This window comes from Thalassophryne amazonica, chromosome 14 (assembly GCF_902500255.1).
Source record: "Thalassophryne amazonica chromosome 14, fThaAma1.1, whole genome shotgun sequence".
Classification (NCBI taxonomy): Eukaryota; Metazoa; Chordata; class Actinopteri; order Batrachoidiformes; family Batrachoididae; genus Thalassophryne; species Thalassophryne amazonica.
Window position 1 is genome coordinate 63,573,163 of NC_047116.1, and position 21,049 is coordinate 63,594,211.

Here is a 21,049-nt window from a genome sequence, read left to right on the forward strand (position 1 = left end):
TGCATCTTAAAGATCTTATGTTGTCTTTAAATGAGTCTATAAAAGAGGCCAGATTTAAATACTTTCAACAAATAAGGGAAACCCGATAGTGTTATTTGACACTATAAATTCTTTAGTGTCTAACACTGCTCCTGCTACCCCTGTGCTCTCTGAAGCCGACAGCAATGACTTTTTAACTTTCTTTATTGTGAAAGTGCAGGAAATAAAAGACCAAATAAACTGGCCTTCATATTCCGGCCCTACTCAGAGTGAGCCACCTGCACAGATGTGGTCAACCTTCGACCCTGTGCATCTGGAAGACAGTGTGGCATTGTCATCCAAAATGAGGCTGACCTCTAGCTTGGTCGACATTATCCCCTCTAAACTTCTCCTTAATATCCTTGACTATATTGGCCCATGGGTCACTGAATTGTTCAATTTTCCCCTTTTATCTGGTGTATTTCCCACCCACTTCAAACATGCGGTGATCGAACCAAGACTCAAAAAGCCTAACATGGACCAAGCAGAGTATAAAAGCTACCTCCCAATATCTAAGCTTCCCTTTCTATCTAAACTACTGGAAAAAACTGGTAGCCAAACAACTGACATCCTTCCTTGAGACATATAACATCTATGACAAATTCCAGTCAGGTTTTCGGAAACACCACTCTACTGAGACTGCACTGTTAAGAGTGTCCAGTGACATCATGATGTCTGCTGACGCTGGGAGGTGTACTGTGATGGTCCTCTTAGACCTGTCCTCTGCCTTTGACACAGTCGACCACACCATCATGGTCAATAGGCTGCGAGATCTGGTGGGGATATCGGGCTCTGTGCTGAATTGGTTTACCTCCTATTTGACAAACAGGAGTTTTAGCGTTTCAGTAAACCACGTTAGGTCTGAGTCAGCTCGTCTGCAGTGTGGCATACCACAAGGCTCGGTGCTGGGGCCACTCTTGTTTCTTTTATATATTCTTCCCCTTGGGCAGATAATTCAGCATTTCAGTGATGTGTCCTATCATCTGTATGCTGATGATATACAACTATACTGCTCTTTTAAAACTACGGAACTTGGGAAACTGAACTCTTTAATGAACTGTCTGTCACAGGTGAAGTAGTGGCTGAATGGAAATAGCCTTCAATTGAACTCCGAGAAAACTGAGACACTTGTTGTTGCCCCTGATAATGCCATTCCCAGCATCAAGCAGCAGTTGGGTGACTTGGGCTCGTCAGTTAAGACAAGTCTGCGGAATCTCTGAGTCATCTTTGTTGAAGTAATGTCTCTTTCTGAGCATTGTAATAAATTAATTAGAAATTGTTTTTTTCACTTGCGGAATATCGCCAAGCTGCGACAGGTGGTATCTTGCCATGAGCTGGAGACAATCATCCACACCTTTATCTCCTCACGATTGGACTACTGTAACAGCCTGTTTACCTGCCTTAGTAGAAAAGAACTTAACCGGCTACAGTACGTCCAAAACTCTGCTGCGAGGCTGTTGACTCGTACAAATAGGAGAGCTCATATTACCCCTGTCCTAAAGTCTCTCCATTGGCTCCCAGTTGAGTCTAGACTCACTTTCAAAATCTTGGACCTGACGTTCCGAGCCCTTCATGGTCAGGCTCCCGGATATATTAAAGATTTGATTCAGCCTTATACCTCTGCCCATAGTGTCAGGTCTTCAGGTCAGAACCTGCTGATGGGTCCAAGAACCTGCTTTAAAACCCGAGGTCACAGATCTTTTAAAGCCACAGCTCCTCGTCTCTGGAACGAACTGCCACTTTTCCTGCGTTCCCTGGAATGTGCTGAGACTTTTAAGAAGCATTTGAAGACTCTTCTCTTTAATAAGGCTTTTCAGAACTGACCAATTGTTAACCTTGTCCTTTGTTTTATGTATGCTTTATTATTTTTCATGGTATTTTAACCTGTGAAGCGCTTTGTGACCTATGTCTGTGAAAGGCACTATATAAATAAAATTTACATACTTACTTAACACCGCCACCTCCTGGCTGTTATTTGTAACACCAGGTCACCTATTACAACCCTTCATAAACATGAGTGGTAACACAGGATTAAAGGTTCAATATAAAATTACCGCTTGGCTACATTCTCCCCTGCAGCTAGTCAACAGCCTTTTTGACTTAAGCCCCAGTCTCACGGCAGTAACGAAGGACACCAAAGCCAAAACAAAACAAGAAATGTGGACTTACTTACACTGATTTCCGGAGACATCGTTTAAGCATCATCCAGCTCCGTTCCTGTAGCTGGTGCTTCGTCAGAATTTTCAACCTGTTGAAAAATGTGAACGAATCCCATTGACATCTTTAATTCATCCATATTCCGTTTTGCTTGCTGTCTTGACAGTCGCTCATTGTTTGCATAGTTCCCCTTCTGTCAGCGTTCCATTTGACTGTTGTCCTACTTTGTCCAACCTCCAAAGTCCGACGTCTTGCACGAACATTGACGATATCTGAACGGATCAATAACTAAAGATTCGATGAGCTGAACATGACTCGTCCATGTGTGGGATGAAAAGCAATGTTGTAATACAGAAATAATACTGGCAAGAAGGTTTTATCAGCTACTTTTAACTATTTACATGGAATGGCTGTGCGTACACGCACACTCAAGCTGTTTTTGGCTGGAATGGCTTGAATGACATCCAGCATGGATTCTCTTGCTTCTCCTAACAGCAGGAACAGATGGGTGGGTACTTTTACTGCCTCCTCTACACCTTCCTGTCCTCCATATGCAGGGTGACCAGATGTCCCACTTGTGCCCCAAATTGAGATGGTTTCCGGTGTTGTTATTGACAGTTTTTGTTGTTGTTGTTGTTTGTTTTTAATGCATGCTTTAAACACAAATTTCAAAGCTGAAGCCTGACTGTCAATAACAATGCAGGAAACCTTCTCAATTTGGGGTGCAAAGTGGCATATCTAGTCACCCTATCCATATGGGTCTATCCCCATTGCCTGTATCTGGCATGTCACTGTCTTCAGACTACGCCACACCCCTGCGGCCCATGTGCATCACACGACTAGCAGTGTCGGCAACACTTGTCTCCATTGCACCAGCGTCACCAACACCTGAGTGCATTGAGATGGGACATTTAACACCATCTGTCATTTCAGGTGCCTTGAGTAAATGCAGATATTGGGGGAGTTGCCTGAAACTCCTCCAATATCTGCATTTACTTAGTTTCAGTCATGGATTTGGAAACTGGGAGGGTACACGGTCTCAATTCTGCTCAAGGAACCCTCTTAATAGGCCCTCCCTTAGCAGGTTCCTCTATGTGTTTGTTACCTTGAAAGTGTACTACCCTAACCAAGTCTGAATCCAGATCAGTTCCAGACACCCCTGCAAACTCCTGCCTAGACAATGCAACCACTGCAGCATTACTTGACCCAGGATGGAACTTTACTTCAAAATCAAAGCTGGATAGTTGTGCCACCCACCTCTGATTTTTGACACCTAACTTTGCCGTCTTAGAGTGGCAATATGAATTTTTGTCTGTTAGAACAACAAATTTTGATTCCAGCAAATGACCCCAAAACTTTTCAGGAACTGCCCATTTTAACACAAGTAACTCTAACTTCATGCCACTGTAACTACTGTCATTGTTTGCAGCCTAGCGCAACCTGTGGTTAGCATAGGCTATTTCCCGCTAGGTGTCATCCTGCAGCTGATACAGTACAGCACCTAAACCATGCTGACTCCTATCTGTCTCTCTGTCTCCACTATAAAAGGTTGTGTGAAATCAGCAAAACCCAAAATGGGGCAGAGGTCTGGCTCTCCTTTAATTGCTCAAAAGCTGAGTCGTACTCAGAAGTTTACAAAACACTAAACTTGCATCCCGATCCTCCTGTTTTCTTTGCACCAACACATTTATTAACCACATCATCCAAGGGTCCAGCAATCTGTGAGAACCCCCAAATAAATCTCCTATAATATCTCCAGAAACCCAGAAATGACTGGAGCTCTATGCCAGCAGTTGGAACTTCCCAGTTTTTAACAGCAGAGACCTTGGAAGGATGTCTCACTACCAGTGGTGGGGACAGTTAACCAAAAAGGTAGCTTCAATAACAGATAATCAGCTAACTAAAAAGTTATCTTTTATATAGCTAAACTGATAAACCACACAAAAATGTATCAAACTACAGCTAACCAATAAGCGATAACTTCCAGTATTGTCTCCAGTACACTTGCAACTACTAACAAGCTGGTTTTTAGTTTTACCACCAAGATCACTTCTGGTAGCATCAAAGGTGACCACAGACCCAAACAATGAGTCATTACTTCTGTCTTTGTGTGCCCTGTCCACTGCTGGAAGCTCCAGTTTACTACATAGCTTCCAGCAGTGATGCAGCTGAGCAGTGAGAGCAGCAAAGCTCAACTCTATATTCAATGGTGGTGTCGCTGTGAGGCGGAGGTCTTGGAAAATAAAGCAGTGCTGACTTATGGATTTGATTTTTAAATAAAATTAATACTGAGAGAATAACTCCATTAATGTCAATTCTGTCATTTTACAAAGACATATATCCTTTAAGTTATATATCCTTTAAGTTTTGTAACAAACACAGACAGAAGCCAAAGGGATTATGGGTAAAACACTGATTGGTTGACTTATTCATACTATGTAAAAACGAACACGTTAATGTGAGGTGTGTGTGCGTGTTGGTGTTTATATATAAATGTGCTTTTGTAAAATCTGCCTTTTTTATTTGTTAAAAAAAAATGCCAAAAAGTCAAGTCGTTATTTTGACAACCGTGTGATATAACCGGAGTAAAAATAAATACAACGTTGCCATCTACTGGCATCCAGACACTCATACTGCCATGAACACTGAACACTACTGGCCAGTAGATGGCAGTAGAGACCGTGAAAACCTGCCAAAACAAAATTCCAGATAATCCGTGTCTGCTACGTTTAAGATGTGTGGAATTTTTATAAACCCAAACTTAATTTCAGACATCTTATATATATATATATTTTAGGGATGTGAATCGTTCAACAGCTCACAATTCAATTCGATTCTGATTCTTGGGGTGACGATTCAATTCAGAATCGATTTTAGATTCAAAGAGCTCTGAGAAATAGTTATATTACTTAAAAAATGTTTATGTTTAAGAAAATGGAGCTTTACAAGGTTAATCAAGTGATTCTAGATGTAAATTTACTTATCTGCTTTGCTCGTTCAGAGTTGGCTGGCAGTTTAGCGACGCGCTGGTCAGTAGTCGGCAGATACTGCTGCTCCCCTCTTTTAGCTCCGGGTGATGGCGTAGCATGTGGGCTTGCAGATTTGAAGTGTTTCCAAAGTACTTGACTTTCATTTTGCGGATTTTGCACACTGCATAAGTCATGTCAAGCTCCATCTTACGCAGCAAATAATAAAATCCAAAATGCGCTCAAACATTTGCCTTCAGCAAAGACAGTCCTGGCTGAATTAGCTCTTCGTCCGCCATGCTAAGCTACAGCCACTGAACTCTGCAGCGCACGAGTGTTTGAAGCACGCTGGACCCCCCTCTCCGGGACGCTGTAGTACGGAAGCCGTTACCTGACAAACAGTACACGCAGCGAGTAAGCAAGAAAATGTTTAAAAAAATGCTTTTTAAAAATCGATTCTTGGACATTTTGGATCGATTCAGAATCACAATAAATAAGAATCGCGATTCGGACGTGAATGGATTTTTTCCGACACCCCTATATATATATATATATATATATATATATATATATATATATATATAGTATATATAACTCTGAAACAAAGACAACAGACAATGTTTGACATAAACAGGACTCTAAATAGCAAACAGGAATCGATTGCAATGATTCCAATTGAAAATAATGGAGACGCAATCTGGGCTTCTTCTGGGATTTTTACATAAAACAAAGACAATAAGAACATCTAGAAACCCAGATAATATATTCATGAGAGTTTTAGGCACAATATACAACGGGTTTGATGCTGTTGTCCGTGTGGAGCCTGATCAGAGCATCTCAAATGCATTTCTTCTGTCGTGAATGTACTGACAGTACCCATAATGCACGTGGAGACAGCATGTCCACACTAAAACATTCAAAATTAGTGCAACTTTAAAACTAAAACATATATGTGATATTTTCACTTCATAAAATTTCAGATGTGACTTTAATTTAAATAACTTGTCCGAAATTAGTTAATGGTTAAAATTTGTAATAAATTAAAACTGTATGCCTCTGGATGTCTTGGGTTATTTTGCCAGCGTATCAGTATGGGGTTAAAAGAAATTAGCTTTTTTTTTTTTTACTCCTTCTTCTCTTTCTTTCTTTCTTTCTTTCTTTCTTTCTTTCTTTCTTTCTTTCTTTCTTTCTTCTTTCTTTCTTTCTTTCTTTCTTTCTTTCTTTCTTTCATCTGTGACTGGTTCTCCTTTGCCTGCAGAGGATAGAGCGGTTTCTGCTGGAACTAGCTCTCCTCCGTTTACAGAGGATAGAGTGGTTTCTTCTGGAACCAGCTCTCTTTTGTTTGCAGAGTATAGAAGTACACATCTACTACAAAACATTTAACAGGTAGGTACTCAGCTAATTCTAAACTTAATATAAAATATAAAGCTTTGTTCAACACGCCTCCAAAAATATGTTAGCGATCTAAAAATTATTGGACCAGAACTTATCGGAAGATAATTGGTCCGATGATGGTTTTCAAAGTTATCTGAAAAGCTAATCCAATAATGAAAACTTTAGCTTTGATAATTAGCGGTTAGCAGATTAGCGGAACTGTGCCCACCATTGGTTACTACACCCTCCACTGACACTCAATGACCCAAAAATTTCACAGACTGCTGCAGATAAGCACACATTTGTAACTTTACCTTAAGATCAGTTTCTGCCAGCCTCTTAAGTACAGTCTCCATTGTCTTTAAATGCTGTGCAAATACACCAGGAGTATCTGGAAAAAGAGATTGCTCTTTGTCACCTGCACAAGTCTTACAAATGTAGCTGGTCCATTACAGACACCGTAAGACTTTCTCACATATTCATACAAACCAAAAGGCATAGTAAATGCTGTCTTAGGCCTGTCTCTCTCGTGCATCACCACCTGGTGATACTCCCCTCACTAGGTCAATTGTTGAGAAGAACTTCATCCCCCTCAGTGCATCAAAACTCTCATCAATCCTAGGAAGGGGAAAAACATTATGCCTCACCTTGGAAATAAGTCTTCTAAACTCGACACATAACCTCAGACCCGACACATAACCTATCATCTGCCTTCCTCATCAACACTATGGGTGAAGCATATTAACTGGAACTGTCCTTGATAACCCCTTTTTTCAACAGCTTACCAATGTGTTCCCAAACCTCATGGTACTGTGTGGGTAGGATGTGTTTGTATGGCTCTGTCACAGGTGTGTCATCTGTAAGATGTATCTCATGTTGCACCTGCTCAATGTAGCTCAAATACTCATCTTCCACTGCAAACACAAACAAATACTTTTCCAGCAATAAAGCCAGCTGAACTTTCTGTTCTGGAAGACCTGCCACTTTAAGCTCGTCAAACAGCACTCGGTGGGTCTGGATGATCCCTGATCATCACTAGTCCTGTGTCTGCCAAAATTCTCTGAAACTGTACCTCATGGAGCTCTTCACATTTCACTCCCTCTCCATGAGCCAACAGCCCATCCTAGTCCTTGGTTTCAACCAGATATCTTCATTTGACAGGTTCATGACATGGACAGGGAAAAAGTGACACTCCGATAACACCAAGGTTGGCACAACAACTAACCCCCCAGGTAAAGGGGACTTACAGGTTCCAATAGTAGCAAATGGTCATTATCCCCCACAGTCTTCAGGCCCGTCGCCATGACTCTAGCAGCTGCCAAGGTGGGTATGTGGACAACATCCTTCCCTGCCACCCTAGCAAATGAAAGTCTATATGCTACATTCACAATCTGCACCTGCTGGAAATCGTCTCTCCAACTGACTCAACCTCACCCTTCAAAGTGGTGTCAAACATAGTGTGCACTGATTCTCTACATCTTTTGACCACTTTCATGCCTATAAGTCCCAGAACAGAGGAAGAGTGTACTGAATCATTAACAATAAGCCATCCCTGCTTGGGGATAGTCAAACCCATAACCTCCACTTCAAGCTCTACATAGTCCAAATAGGATACATCTAAGCCATGAGCTTAATATTTAACCACTCAAAGGTGGGATGAAGCTCTTATCTTCCAATGACCAGTGCTTCTTAGACACTCTTGGATTGTACTGACCTGGCTGCCAGTATTAAGCAGGCAGGTAACAGCAATCCTATGGATTTTCACTTCAACAGTTTTACAGTCTCCTACTGCATGCTCTAAGATTTTACTTCTACCCAGTATTACCTTTGTTCAGCCAGCTTTCTCCCCTTGAGTTGTTTGACTCATGACAACAGAGGGCAGCAGTTTTCCCGAACCAGATGCTATATCCTTGCCAGGTGCATCTCTGACCTGTTTGGTCTGTGGAAATGTCCTTGCTATATGCCCTCTTCCACTACACTTGAAACAAATGGGTTGACCATCAGACATGAACTTAGGCCGCAACCTAGCCCAGGATTTGGGCTCCCGACCTGTCTGTAAAGTGTTAAGTCTACACATCTCACTTACAGTGCTAGCTATTTCAGCCAAGGTTTTACTGCGTTTGGTTAACCATTTCTCTTGATCTGCAACTGCTTTTTGAACCTTATCTAACACAACACCTGGCTCATTATCTGATTTATTCACTGAACATTGCAATTCTACATTTTCAGTTTGAACCGGATGTTTCATTAGAAATGTGGAATGATAAGACTTTCCATCCTCCATCTCCCAAACGAGGACTTTGTTCCCGACCTCTAGTTAATTAGAGTCAAGTTTATACCTAACTATTTTCCTGAGTTCATGTCTGAGAGCTGCATCCCTCAAACCCTTACTGAACTGGTCTCAAAGGACAGTTTTCTCATCAGCTACTGCATTTGCAGACTGTTTCATTACGGAATCCAGGAACTGTGACAAGGGAGTAATCACAGAGGTCGTCTCCTTCTGTCTGTTTGCTGTTGTATAAGGACTCCAAAAGCTGAGCAGTGCTACATTTGTTTTTGTTGTTGTTGTTGTTGTTTGTTTTGTTTTGTTTTGTTTTTTCCCAAACACATTTATCAGACAGGGAAATACATCTTTGGGCACCAATAACTGACCCCGTTTGCATAAATTCATCTCTGCTAATGCAGGGCCATGAAACAGGGATACTGTAATATAAAATCACACGGCTCTTCCACTGTCTGTTCTCTACATCTTAAAACTCTTTCAACCTCTTCAACAAACTCCTCCACAGATCTCTGGTCTTTACCACACTCCCCACTGTACATGGCATTCTCTTGGGACATAAATGTATGAACATGAGTGAGCACGATTCTAGTTCTCTCCCAGAGTCCTTGTCTCACCACGTAAACTAACAAAATCATCTCCCAATCAGGTATGCTTTTGTATTTAACTCTGCTTCCTTAAATTCCCTATTTGTTTCTGTGGCCCCATCTGAAACCTGGCTCAGGCCTCCATTGCCATTACCCAAAGTTCCTTCATCATCAGATTAATGAGACATGATTCAACACAATGTATATTTCAGTCCCCATGCAATATAAGTGTTCATCCATAGTGTCTATCAAGGATGCTATGGAAACAATCTTTTGTTTATACAACCCCAATTCCATTGAAGTTGGGATGTTGTGTAAAATGTAAATAAAAACAGAATACAATGATTTCTAAATCCTCTTCAACTTATATTCAACTGAATACACCATGAAGACAACATATTTAATGTTCAAACTAATAGACTTCTTTGTTTTTGTGCAAATATTTGCACAAAAAGTGGTAAGACGGGATTAAAGGTCCAATATAAAATTACTACTTGTCTCTCTCTCTCTCTCTCTCTCTCTCTCTCTCTCTCTCTCTCTCTCTCTCTCTCTCTCTCTCTTTATATATATATATATATATATATATATATATATAAGGTGACAAGTTGGCATACAACCAAAGACCAAAAAGGCCAAAGACAACTTCTGGTCATGTAATTTTGATTGAAATGAAGTTGTTCAATCAAGATAACCCCCCAAAAATGTCAACTTGTCATTATAAAAACTGAATAACACTTGATGACAGCAGTCATAAATGTTTATGAAAACAGCCATTAAGAAGGCGTGGTCAATCCTGGATGATCCCAGTCACCCCTTGCAGCCGGAGTTCAAACTGATTCCGTGTGGTCGTAGATTTGTGTCCAAGAGGTGTAAGAATAAGAACTCTTTCATACCCACTGTCACTAGTTTTTTTTTTTTTTTTAAACACTATCACAAGTGTTTTTTAGCGACTTTTTTCTTAATGTTTTACATTGTATAATTATATCCTATGTCTGGTGAGTTTTCATGCTATATTTGAGATCATGTTATGTTTAAGTCTATGTATGTATGAATGTGTTCTCTCTGCTGGCTACACAACAAATTGCCCTAACAGGGATAATAAAGACACCTTGATTTGTTGGTGAGGAAGTATTTGGTCTTGATGTCATGGATGATGCTTTGCTCTTTGTGGGCTTAATGGATAACCTGATTGCTGCACTAGAAGCTGAGTGAGGAATAAGTTTTTTGTTTGTGATTGTCCTGGTTCAAGACAAAGACCTAAGCTTTCAATGACTTCCTGGACTCAACCATGATAATTGAATCTGTATGCAGTTAAAGGTGTTGAACTTTATGTTGTTATGAGGTCAGAAAACATAAGTGTTTGCCTTTCCCATCTTCTTTATCGTGTTGGTGCTACCTTGCTTACTGTATGGCTGTGAGACTTGGATGCTAGTGACGGGACATCTTTGGTACTATGTCACTTTCAAGGATCTTTGGGTACCACTAGAATGATTTTGTGTCAAACAGATGGTTAATTTAAGAGACTAATATGAGGAGTATCATTTGCACTGTGAGGAAGCATCAGCCTCAACAGTGCTGAGGACCCCAGTAGCTGGAGAAGGCTAACAGATGGATGGTTACTTTCAAGAGGTGTGACTGGATCAGTTGTCTACCTGGGTGGCTGCCATCCAGGACCCAGGGTGATCTTTGTGGTATCAGTGGATGCAATGATTGCAGCATGTGAAACTCTGAGGGAGGAGTGTCTGCTTTTGTCATCCTGGGTCAAGTTTAAGATCCAAACATTTGATGACTTCCTGAACTTAACCATCACAAGTGTATCTCTATGCAGTGAACATGATGAACTTGTCAAAAGTTCTTATTTATGCAATGACATTTATATACCTCGGCCCTTGGCCTTTGAGATCAGATGTTGTTTTTCTTCTAGCTGTTCCCAGTTAGTCAGCGGTCACCACAGCACATACAGCCTGATCCGCATTAGCAGGTGGCACAAGCTTTATACCACATGACCTTCCTGATGTAACTCCAGTTTTACTCAGAGAAACACACACGGCCTCTGGACTTCCAAAGAGGTCTCCTTTCCAAATATGAACCAGGCTCCACAGTGCTTAGCTCTTGAGCTCTGACAGGATCAGTCTCACACAGAGCAGACTGGCTGCAGCATTTTGAACTCAAAGGATGCCTGGGAAAAGCTTATGGCATCTTGAGGTCCTTGGACAGAGGCATATTGAAATTCTGATACCTTTGCAGGAGATCAAATGTCCATGTCTGTGGTCTTCTTGTCTTAATGTATGATTATAAGACTTGGATGGCAGCCAGTGACCTAAAGTAACAAGTGGATATCTTTGGTACTATGTCTTTTTGGAGGCTCTTTGGGTACCACTGGAATGATGTGCCAACTATGACACTTCATCGACTACTGTGGGCATGTTTTAGCAACCACATGCCTCATTGTTCAAGACTACAGCATCTGGAAGAGGCAAAAGAGCTGCTCACTTATTACCTGGTTCCAAAAGATGAATGGGTCTGGTCTATGTGCTTGGGTCGTTCTGATCTAAGAATCAAGGTGGTTCCCTGGTATGTTGGATGCAGTGATTTGCAACACCAGAGCATACTCCCAGACCTGACCTGATTTTTTGTTTTTGTTTTTCAGCATTGCTTTATATTTGAAAATGTGCCTTTTTTCTTTTAATGACAGTTAGACAAGCCTGTTAATTATATTTTGCAATTGCATTTTGTATAAATCAGACATAGCCACTTTTTTCTCTTTTATCTTTACTTATTGTGCCAAATTTCCTGAAATTGTCTGTCCTTTGCTTTGTCTCCTCTCTTCCTATCAGCTTCTAACCCATGTGAAGAGAATGATGGACGTGGTCCCTGTTCACATCTGTGTCTCATCAATTACAACCACACAGCATCCTGCACCTGTCCACACCTCATGAAGCTTTCACCCAACAAACAGTCCTGCTTTGGTGAGAAATACTGCCTTCGTTTTACTTTTTTTTTTTTTTTTTTTTTTTGCACAGGAAAAGGATTGTATGCGGCCAGCAGTTAAGTATTTTTCAATCACATTCGGCCTCCTTATTTTACAGACCCAAACCTGGATTTACGTTAGTGTCAAGATATTACTATGGCCTTTACGTGCTTATCTGAATTTGAAAGAAAAGGTCAGTATAGATGCTTCCTGTTGAATTTTCAATTTTTCCATCACTTTTACCAGCATTGAAAAAGTTCCTCCTGTACGTGCGGCGGTCTGAAATCCGGGGTGTGGACATCGACAACCCTTACATGAATGTCATGACGGCATTAACAGTACCAGATATTGATGATGTCACTGTGGTGGACTATGATGCTCAGGAGGAGAGGATCTACTGGGCTGATATCAAAACCCAAACCATAAAACGGGCCTTCATCAACGGAACACAGATAGAGACCATCATCTTTGGAGGTGTGTGCAAGCTCGGCATTTATAGACATAACACCATGTTTGTGTGCGTGCATATGAAAGCAAAACTTAATACATTTTTCATTGTGAAATACAGTATTAAATGAAAAAAAAAAGTTTTGTTTTTTTTTGTGGAAGAGTCACAAGATTGTGCAGTCCCATTAGCAATAAATCATAGTAATTTCGTGAATTTTGATTTCAGGACAAGCTAGTAAACTAGCAAGTGGTGTCCAAACAAAAGTTTGCACCACATTATTCATCTTTGTGAAAATAATGTCTTATTTGAGTTCTGACTTTGAAAACCACAGAGGTTTACCTGCTCTTTTGTGCACCCCCTTACAGACATAGTGAACTGCCGTGGGCTGGCTTTAGACTGGCTTTCCAGGAACTTATACTGGCTCAGCTCTGAAAATGATGAGTCGCAAATCAATGTGGCTCGCTTTGATGGGTCCCTGAAGACCTCCATCATCCACGGGATTGATAAACCAAGGTGCCTTGTAGTGCACCCTGCCAAAGGGTGAGTAGATTACAACAGTCTATGCTCTTCATCAGACTGTCACCTTCATGGAACCTGACTAGAGGTCATACCTTTATAGAGAAAGGACAAAAACCTTGGTCTTTAAAGAGCTCTTAAATTGTTTAGACAGATTGTTTTGTGGAACAAAATATATTTGTTGTGATTATACTTTATAGCCCAGTAACATATGTTTATTGTGTTATACACCTCGTAATATCCTGTGCCTAACTGGAACACTAATCATGCACCTCACCTTCCACACACAGGAAGATTTATTGGACAGATGGCAACACCATCAACATGGCCAACATGGACGGGAGTAACAGCAAGGTCCTCCACCAGAACCAGAGGGAACCTGTAGGTCAGTATGACAACATGGTGAGCCAGACTTCCCACTCAGCTCTAAGTGGGAAGTCAGACAGAGGTGAACAGTTCAAATGTCCTTGTAACATCAGCTGCTATTACTGTATGTGGATTTAACATTCAACAATAAAGCCTTACACTCTTTTTGAATTAAATTTAATTAAATTTATTGTATTTATTGAGTGCCAAATCACAACAATGCTGCTTCAAAGTGCTTCACATGGGTAATGACATTGATTAAAGGACAATCCTTTTTTAAATTTTATTCACTGTGAAAAGTTGTGCATGTGCCTTTTTCCCATGCTGTCAATGTCTGGGACCATGAAAGCTTGGTTCATTCAGCTAGCCAATTTCAGTTCAGACAATAATATAAAATATAATAATTTAAAATGTAAAGTATAATCAGCAAGTAGATGGAGAGAAACACATTTTTTTTCCTGTGCACACCATCACAATGTAGATGAAATTAAACAGTCAAGAAGTGCTATAGCATAGACTTTCATCTTTAATTCAAGAGTTTTATCAAAAATATCACATTAACCATTTAGGTATTATAACCATTTGTATATATAATCATAGCATTTTCAGAGCCCATAATTAGACAAACAAAATATAACTGGACTATACTACATGTATTCTTCTCTACAAGAGTCAATACAGAAGTCAGACTACCAGAGCAAGAATTTTAGCTGAGGAAGCTTCTGCGATTTGAAGCAAAACGTCTTCGCATCAAGCAACCCAGTCCAGTCGAAGATCCAACTTCTCTACTACTACTTTTTTCCAATAGTGTCATTGTTATAAGTGTAGTGACACAAAATTTACTGCAAACATCAGTGGTCTCCTGCTGGTTATATTACAGCAGTCAGACTGGAAAAATGTCATTGTGAAAAACTTTGGAGAATTTTTCATTGTTTAAATTTTCAGTAGTGTCATTGTTACCAGGTGTAGTGACACAAAACTTACTGCACACATCAGTAGGGTCCTGTTGGTTATACGACTGCACTCAATTTGGTAAAATGTGCAAAAAATAAATTTTAGTGATTTTTTTTTATTATTAAAATACATAATAAAATTAGCAATAATTGCACTATTACATGTTGTAGTGCCTCTGTTGTGCTCTGTTGATGAAGTGTCTTTCTTGTCTTTCTGTTGCCTGATTCTGTTTTTTCTCTCTGTTTAAGGTGCAGCTCCATCCAGAGATGGAGCATTTCCTGTATATTCATTTTGTGAATTGTTCTGTAATTTATGTCCGTAGCATGGCCCAAGCAGAGGGTCACCCCTTTGAGCCTGGTCTGCTTGAGGTTTCTTCCTCAGAGGGAGTTTTTCCTTACCACTGCTGCTCTGGGGGTTAGTAAAGTTAGACCTTTCTTGTGTGATGCGCCTTGAGGCAACTCTTGTGATTTGGTGCGATATAAATGAAAATAAATTAAAAATAAATTGAAAATTGAGAGAGCTGATGTTCAGCTCCCACTTGAGGTCCTGGGTGATGGTGATCCCCAGGTAGCAGAAGGACTCCACAATGGTGAATGGAGTGTCACACAGGGTGATGGGGTGGCCAGAACTTTTTTTTTTCTGAAGTCAACAATCATCTCCACTGTCTTGAGGGCATTCAGAAGCAAGCACACTGACCACTTGGGCACCACACTGCCTGCTGCCTCCATCGCATTACCATTTATTCATTAATTAATTTTCTATGTCCGCTTACTCCAATCAAGGGTCACAGGGCGGAGGAGCCTATCCCAGCCTTCATAGGGTGTGAGGCAGGGTAGACCATGGACAGGACACCAGTCTGTTGCAGGGCCACATATAGACAGACAAGCTCATTTAGAGGAAGAAACTGGAGCATCTGGAGAGACATGCAATGTCCAACCAGAAAGGTCGAGCTGGGAAGCAATCCCAGGACCTTCTTGCAGTGAGGCAACAGCACTAATCACTAAACCACTGTGCCACCTGCATTACCAATGATTTTTAAATATTTACTTAAATTATTTGTGGTGTAGTGTTGTTAACTCACTCATTTTTGATACAACAATCTAGTTAATTAAGGGTAAATTCAAACTGAATTATCAGTTACCACCTAACTGAGTATACACAGAATTCTCAATTGCAAACAGAACTAATAATTATTAGATGTTGAGTTCAGGAAAGTTGCCTCAGTTTTGCCCAGTTCTTGGTGAGAAAACCTCAGGATGGGTACAATTCCCACCAATGACCATGTCTGACACTGGAATCATTTTAGTGAATGGGACGTACATGACAGCATCTCAGTGCTTACTATAAGAAATGCTTGTCTCCCTGTTGCTCCGTGTAGTGATTATTATAATTCAATCATGGTGTTTCATTGAGTTATATTGCATGTATTTTATTACATTAGCTTTATCAAAAAAATAATAATTTAGCTATTTAAGCAGAGGTGTCAAATCCAGCTTCAGAAAGTTAAAGTCCAGCCACATATTTGTTTTATCTTCCCAATAAACCAACTGATTGTAATTAGTTCAGCTCTTCAGGCAGGTGGATGAGCGAATTATTGAGATCACCTGTTTTAGGTGCACAGGTAGAAGCAACACATGGGAGGGTTTTTACTTTCTGAAGCCGGGATTGACACCTCGGTATTTAAGGATACTAACTGCTCATTCTTGTCTGATTTCAAATTAATTCAATTTAATTCAAAATGCTGCAGCTAGAGTACTAACGGGGACTAGAAGGAGAGAGCATATCTCACCCATATTGGCCTCTCTTCATTGGCTTCCTGTTAATTCTAGAATAGAATTTAAAATTCTTCTTCTTACTTATAAGGTTTTGAATAATCAGGTCCCATCTTATCTTAGGGACCTCATAGTACCATATCACCCCAATAGAGCGCTTCGCTCTCAGACTGCAGGCTTACTTGTAGTTCCTAGGGTTTGTAAGAGTAGAATGGGAGGCAGAGCCTTCAGCTTTCAGGCTCCTCTCCTGTGGAACCAGCTCCCAATTCGGATCAGGGAGACAGACACCCTCTCTACTTTTAAGATTAGGCTTAAAACTTTCCTTTTTGCTAAAGCTTATAGTTAGGGCTGGATCAGGTGACCCTGAACCATCCCTTAGTTATGCTGCTATAGACTTAGACTGCTGGGGGTTTCCCATGATGCACTGAGTGTTTCTTTCTCTTTTTGCTCTGTGTGCACCACTCTGCATTTAATCATTAGTGATTGATCTCTGCTCCCCTCCACAGCATGTCTTTTTCCTGATTCTCTCCCTCAGCCCCAACCAGTCCCAGCAGAAGACTGCCCCTCCCTGAGCCTGGTTCTGCTGGAGGTTTCTTCCTGTTAAAAGGGAGTTTTTCCTTCCCACTGTCGCCAAGTGCTTGCTCACAGGGGGTCGTTTTGACCGTTGGAGTTTTTATGTAATTATTGTATGGCCTTGCCTTACAATATAAAGCGCCTTGGGGCAACTGTTTGTTGTGATTTGGCGCTATATAAATAAAATTGATTGAAATTGATTGATTGATTTTAAATTTGTTTTACACATTCTTATTCAACATTTAATTAGTCAGACCTCTGTCATAAAGCTGTGATGTGTGAAAGAGCATTTGCAGATAATCAGCTCATGTTCAGTAGCTCTTGTCACACATGTCAGCGTCAGGCTCCCCACACAAACAGCCTGATTATCTTCCATGCATTTCTTCATTCCCTTGGACCTATGTCAGCAATACAGGCAGCTGGGCACACCATATTTTATTGGCATCAGTTATGATTATGGAGTGGACCTGGGGACAAGATTAAATTAATGACGCATTGTAGCTATGAATCTGACAAGGATAAATCAAATACATGGTGGGCGACACTGAGTTGTGCAGACATCCACAACTGAAATGACTTCCAGTTCCCACCATTAACAGTGCCACTCTGTGAAAAACCATCATGTCCCCCGGACCATGCTTGTTCAATTACTTTGCATGCCAGTTGGAATATACAGCAGGTAAAATAAGCAGGGCTTTGAACTTTTTTTTTTTTCCAAACTGGTTCTTTGCAAACGGAAATGGTATTTTAACATTTCCAGTTTTGGGTTCCACCCCAAAATTGATCTTCCCAAACAGGTTAGAACAAAAACATTATTGTTCCCAAACTGGTTAAAAACATTCCATGTCAGCTGTGGGACAGTGAAAACACTGAGTAAGCCAGATCTGTATGTGGCGCTGTAACGCTCCCACAAAAAATGGAGAAGAATACAGCAGAGCGTGCAGTAGCAAAACCTTTCAAAATGGGACACCGATTAAAATAAAGCATTATAAGAGAAGCAGGGTCTACGCTGATCACCTGAATTACCAAAATAATGGACCAAGCGCTAATGCACTGCAGCCGATTGAATGGCTGAGCAGCAAAATGTACAGTTCTCACACTACCATAACCTTAACAATAACCCCTAACTATAACCATAACCATGACAAGGTTGCACTATGTATGAATGTTATATAAAGTCTTAGTCTGATCTGTTACATCATTTTAGTCAGATTTATCATCACACCCTGATGAGAAGATAGCCTTGTTTTGGTAGATGATGTCTGGGAAGTACTTTATTTCCTTATCATGGACGTTACTGAAGAAATGCAGCATTTTTAAAAGTAGTCCCTCAATGTTCTTCTGCTCCAGGTGCATTTCTCAGGCTGAGCCAGAGAACTCTAGTGCTTTGTCCCATCAACAACAAGAAAATAAGTTATTTTAAAAGTTCAAATATATTCCCGCCAGTGCTCCGCCATCTGATGTCTCTTCAGTATTCTGCTCACGATGAAAATAAATCCCACTTGATCCACCAAGACATTAAAAGAAACATAATAATAACTTGAACAAATGCAGTGTTTTTAAAGAAATCCCTCAATGTTTGTCTGCTCAGCATGAAACACAGGGCGACCTTTGTCCCTTTACTTAAAAAGCCATCACTTGACCCTAATTATAGGCCAATCTCCAACCTTCCTTTTCTCTCAAAAATTCTTGAAAGGGTAGTTGTAAAACAGGTAACTGATCATCTGCAGAGGAATGGTCTATTTGAAGAGTTTCAGTCAGGTATTAGAATTCATCATAGTACAGAAACAGCATTAGTGAAGGTTACAAATGATCTTCTTATGGCCTCAGACAGTGGATTCATCTCTGTGCTTCTTCTGTTAGACCTCAGTGCTGCTTTTGATACTGCTGACCATAAAATTTTATTACAGAGATTAGAGCATGCCATAGGTATTAAAGGCACTGCGCTGCAGTGGTTTGAATCATATTTATCTAATAGATTACAACTTGTTCATGTCAATGGGGAATCTTCTTCACAGACTAAGGTTAATTATGGAGTTCCACAAGGTTCTGTGCTAGGACCAATTTTATTCACTTTATACATGTTTCCCTTAGGCAGTATTATTAGACAGCATTGCTTAAATTTTCATTGTTACGCAGATGATACTCAGCTTTATCTATCCATGAAGCCAGAGGACACACACCAATTAGCTAAACTGCAGGATTGTCTTACAGACATAAAGACATGGATGACCTCTAATTTCCTGCTTTTAAACTCAGATAAAACTGAAGTTATTGTACTTGGCCCCACAAATCTTACAAACATGGTGTCTAACCAGATACTTACTCTGGATGGCATTACCCTGACCTCTAGTAATACTGTGAGAAATCTTGGAGTCATTTTTGATCAGGATATGTCATTCAATGCGCATATTAAACAAATATGTATTAAACAAATATGTAGGACTGCTTTTTTGCATTTGCGCAATATCTCTAAAATTAGAAAGGTCTTGTCTCAGAGTGATGCTGAAAAACTAATTCATGCATTTATTTCCTCTAGGCTGGACTATTGTAATTCATTATTATCAGGTTGTCCTAAAAGTTGCCTGAAAAGCCTTCAGTTAATTCAAAATGCTGCAGCTAGAGTACTGACAGGGAATAGATGGAGAGAGCATATCTCACCCATATTGGCCTCTCTTCATTGGCTTCCTGTTAATTCTAGAATAGAATTTAAAATTCTTCTTCTTACTTATAAGGTTTTGAATAATCAGGTCCCATCTTATCTTAGGGACCTCATAGTACCATATCACCCCAATAGAGCGCTTCGCTCTCAGACTGCAGGCTTACTTGTAGTTCCTAGGGTTTGTAAGAGTAAAATGGGAGGCAGAGCCTTCAGCTTTCAGGCTCCTCTCCTGTGGAACCAACTCCCAATTCAGATCAGGGAGACAGACACCCTCTCTACTTTTAAGATTAGGCTTAAAACTTTCCTTTTTGCTAAAGCTTATAGTTAGGGCTGGATCAGGTGACCCTGAACCATCCCTTAGTTATGCTGCTATAGACTTAGACTGCTGGGGGGTTCCCATGATGCACTGAGTGTTTCTTTCTCTTTTTGCTCGGTATGCACCACTCTGCATTTAATCATTAGTGATTGATCTCTGCTCCCCTCCACAGCATGTCTTTTTCTTGGTTCTCTCCCCTCAGCCCCAACCAGTCCCAGCAGAAGACTGCCCTTCCCTGAGCCTGGTTCTGCTGGAGGTTTCTTCCTGTTAAAAGGGAGTTTTTCCTTCCCACTGTCGCCAAGTGCTTGGTCACAGGGGGTCGTTTTGACCGTTGGGGTTTTTACGTAATTATTGTATGGCCTTGCCTTACAATATAAAGCGCCTTGGGGCAACTGTTTGTTGTGATTTGGCACTATATAAATAAAATTGATTGATTGATTGATATTTTGACCTGTGTATGCACCTTTGCAGCAATAAGTTGTATTTATTGGATTCTCTATTGGCCGTTCATTAACGCCCCCTGGTGTGGGTCCGTGCATTTCACTTTCCCAACAATTACGGGTGTATTATGAATGCATCGCGCACGTGTTGCGTGTGCACGGCATCTAAAGCGCCTTGGGGCAACTGTTTGTTGTGATTTGGCGCTATATAAATAAAATTAATATGATTTGATTTAAACAGCATCCAAAATAAATAACTCAGCAGGTCTCCTTCTACTTTTGTTGAGTGTACTGGTGGTTTGCAAACTGACATGGTGCATTACCGCCACCAACTGTTTTGGTGCATAACATTAATGGAGTCTGATGTCCTCACCGGGTCACTGTAAATGGAAATATTCTCAAGAATGAAAAAAATAACAGTTTTAATGTTGTGGTCCAGTCCTGTTAGGGTCCCATCTGCGATCAGGTTTTAGTTTGTTTGTTCTTCCCTTTGTATCCACTGTCTGTTTAGTCTCATTTCCTTGCTCTTGTCTCAGTATGTTCTTGTCATTTCTTCTCAGTCACTCCCAGCTTCCTTTTCTGGTTCCATATCCTGTCATTTTCACCTGACATCTTGTCTTTTCTCCTTCAGCTTGTCAATTATTCTCC

At 40.5% G+C, this 21,049-nt stretch overlaps 1 protein-coding gene across 1 annotated transcript in view; it reads left to right on the top strand.

The window, feature by feature from the left end:
* Positions 1 to 21,049, top strand: part of lrp1bb (low density lipoprotein receptor-related protein 1Bb) — a 1,555,752-nt gene that overhangs the window by 868,327 nt on the left and 666,376 nt on the right. Inside the window, exons 28-31 of the mRNA XM_034186395.1 lie at positions 12,221 to 12,352; positions 12,601 to 12,828; positions 13,168 to 13,342; positions 13,609 to 13,703. Of these exons, the coding sequence (XP_034042286.1) occupies positions 12,221 to 12,352; positions 12,601 to 12,828; positions 13,168 to 13,342; positions 13,609 to 13,703 (630 nt within the window). The remainder of the gene's footprint in view (positions 1 to 12,220; positions 12,353 to 12,600; positions 12,829 to 13,167; positions 13,343 to 13,608; positions 13,704 to 21,049) is intronic.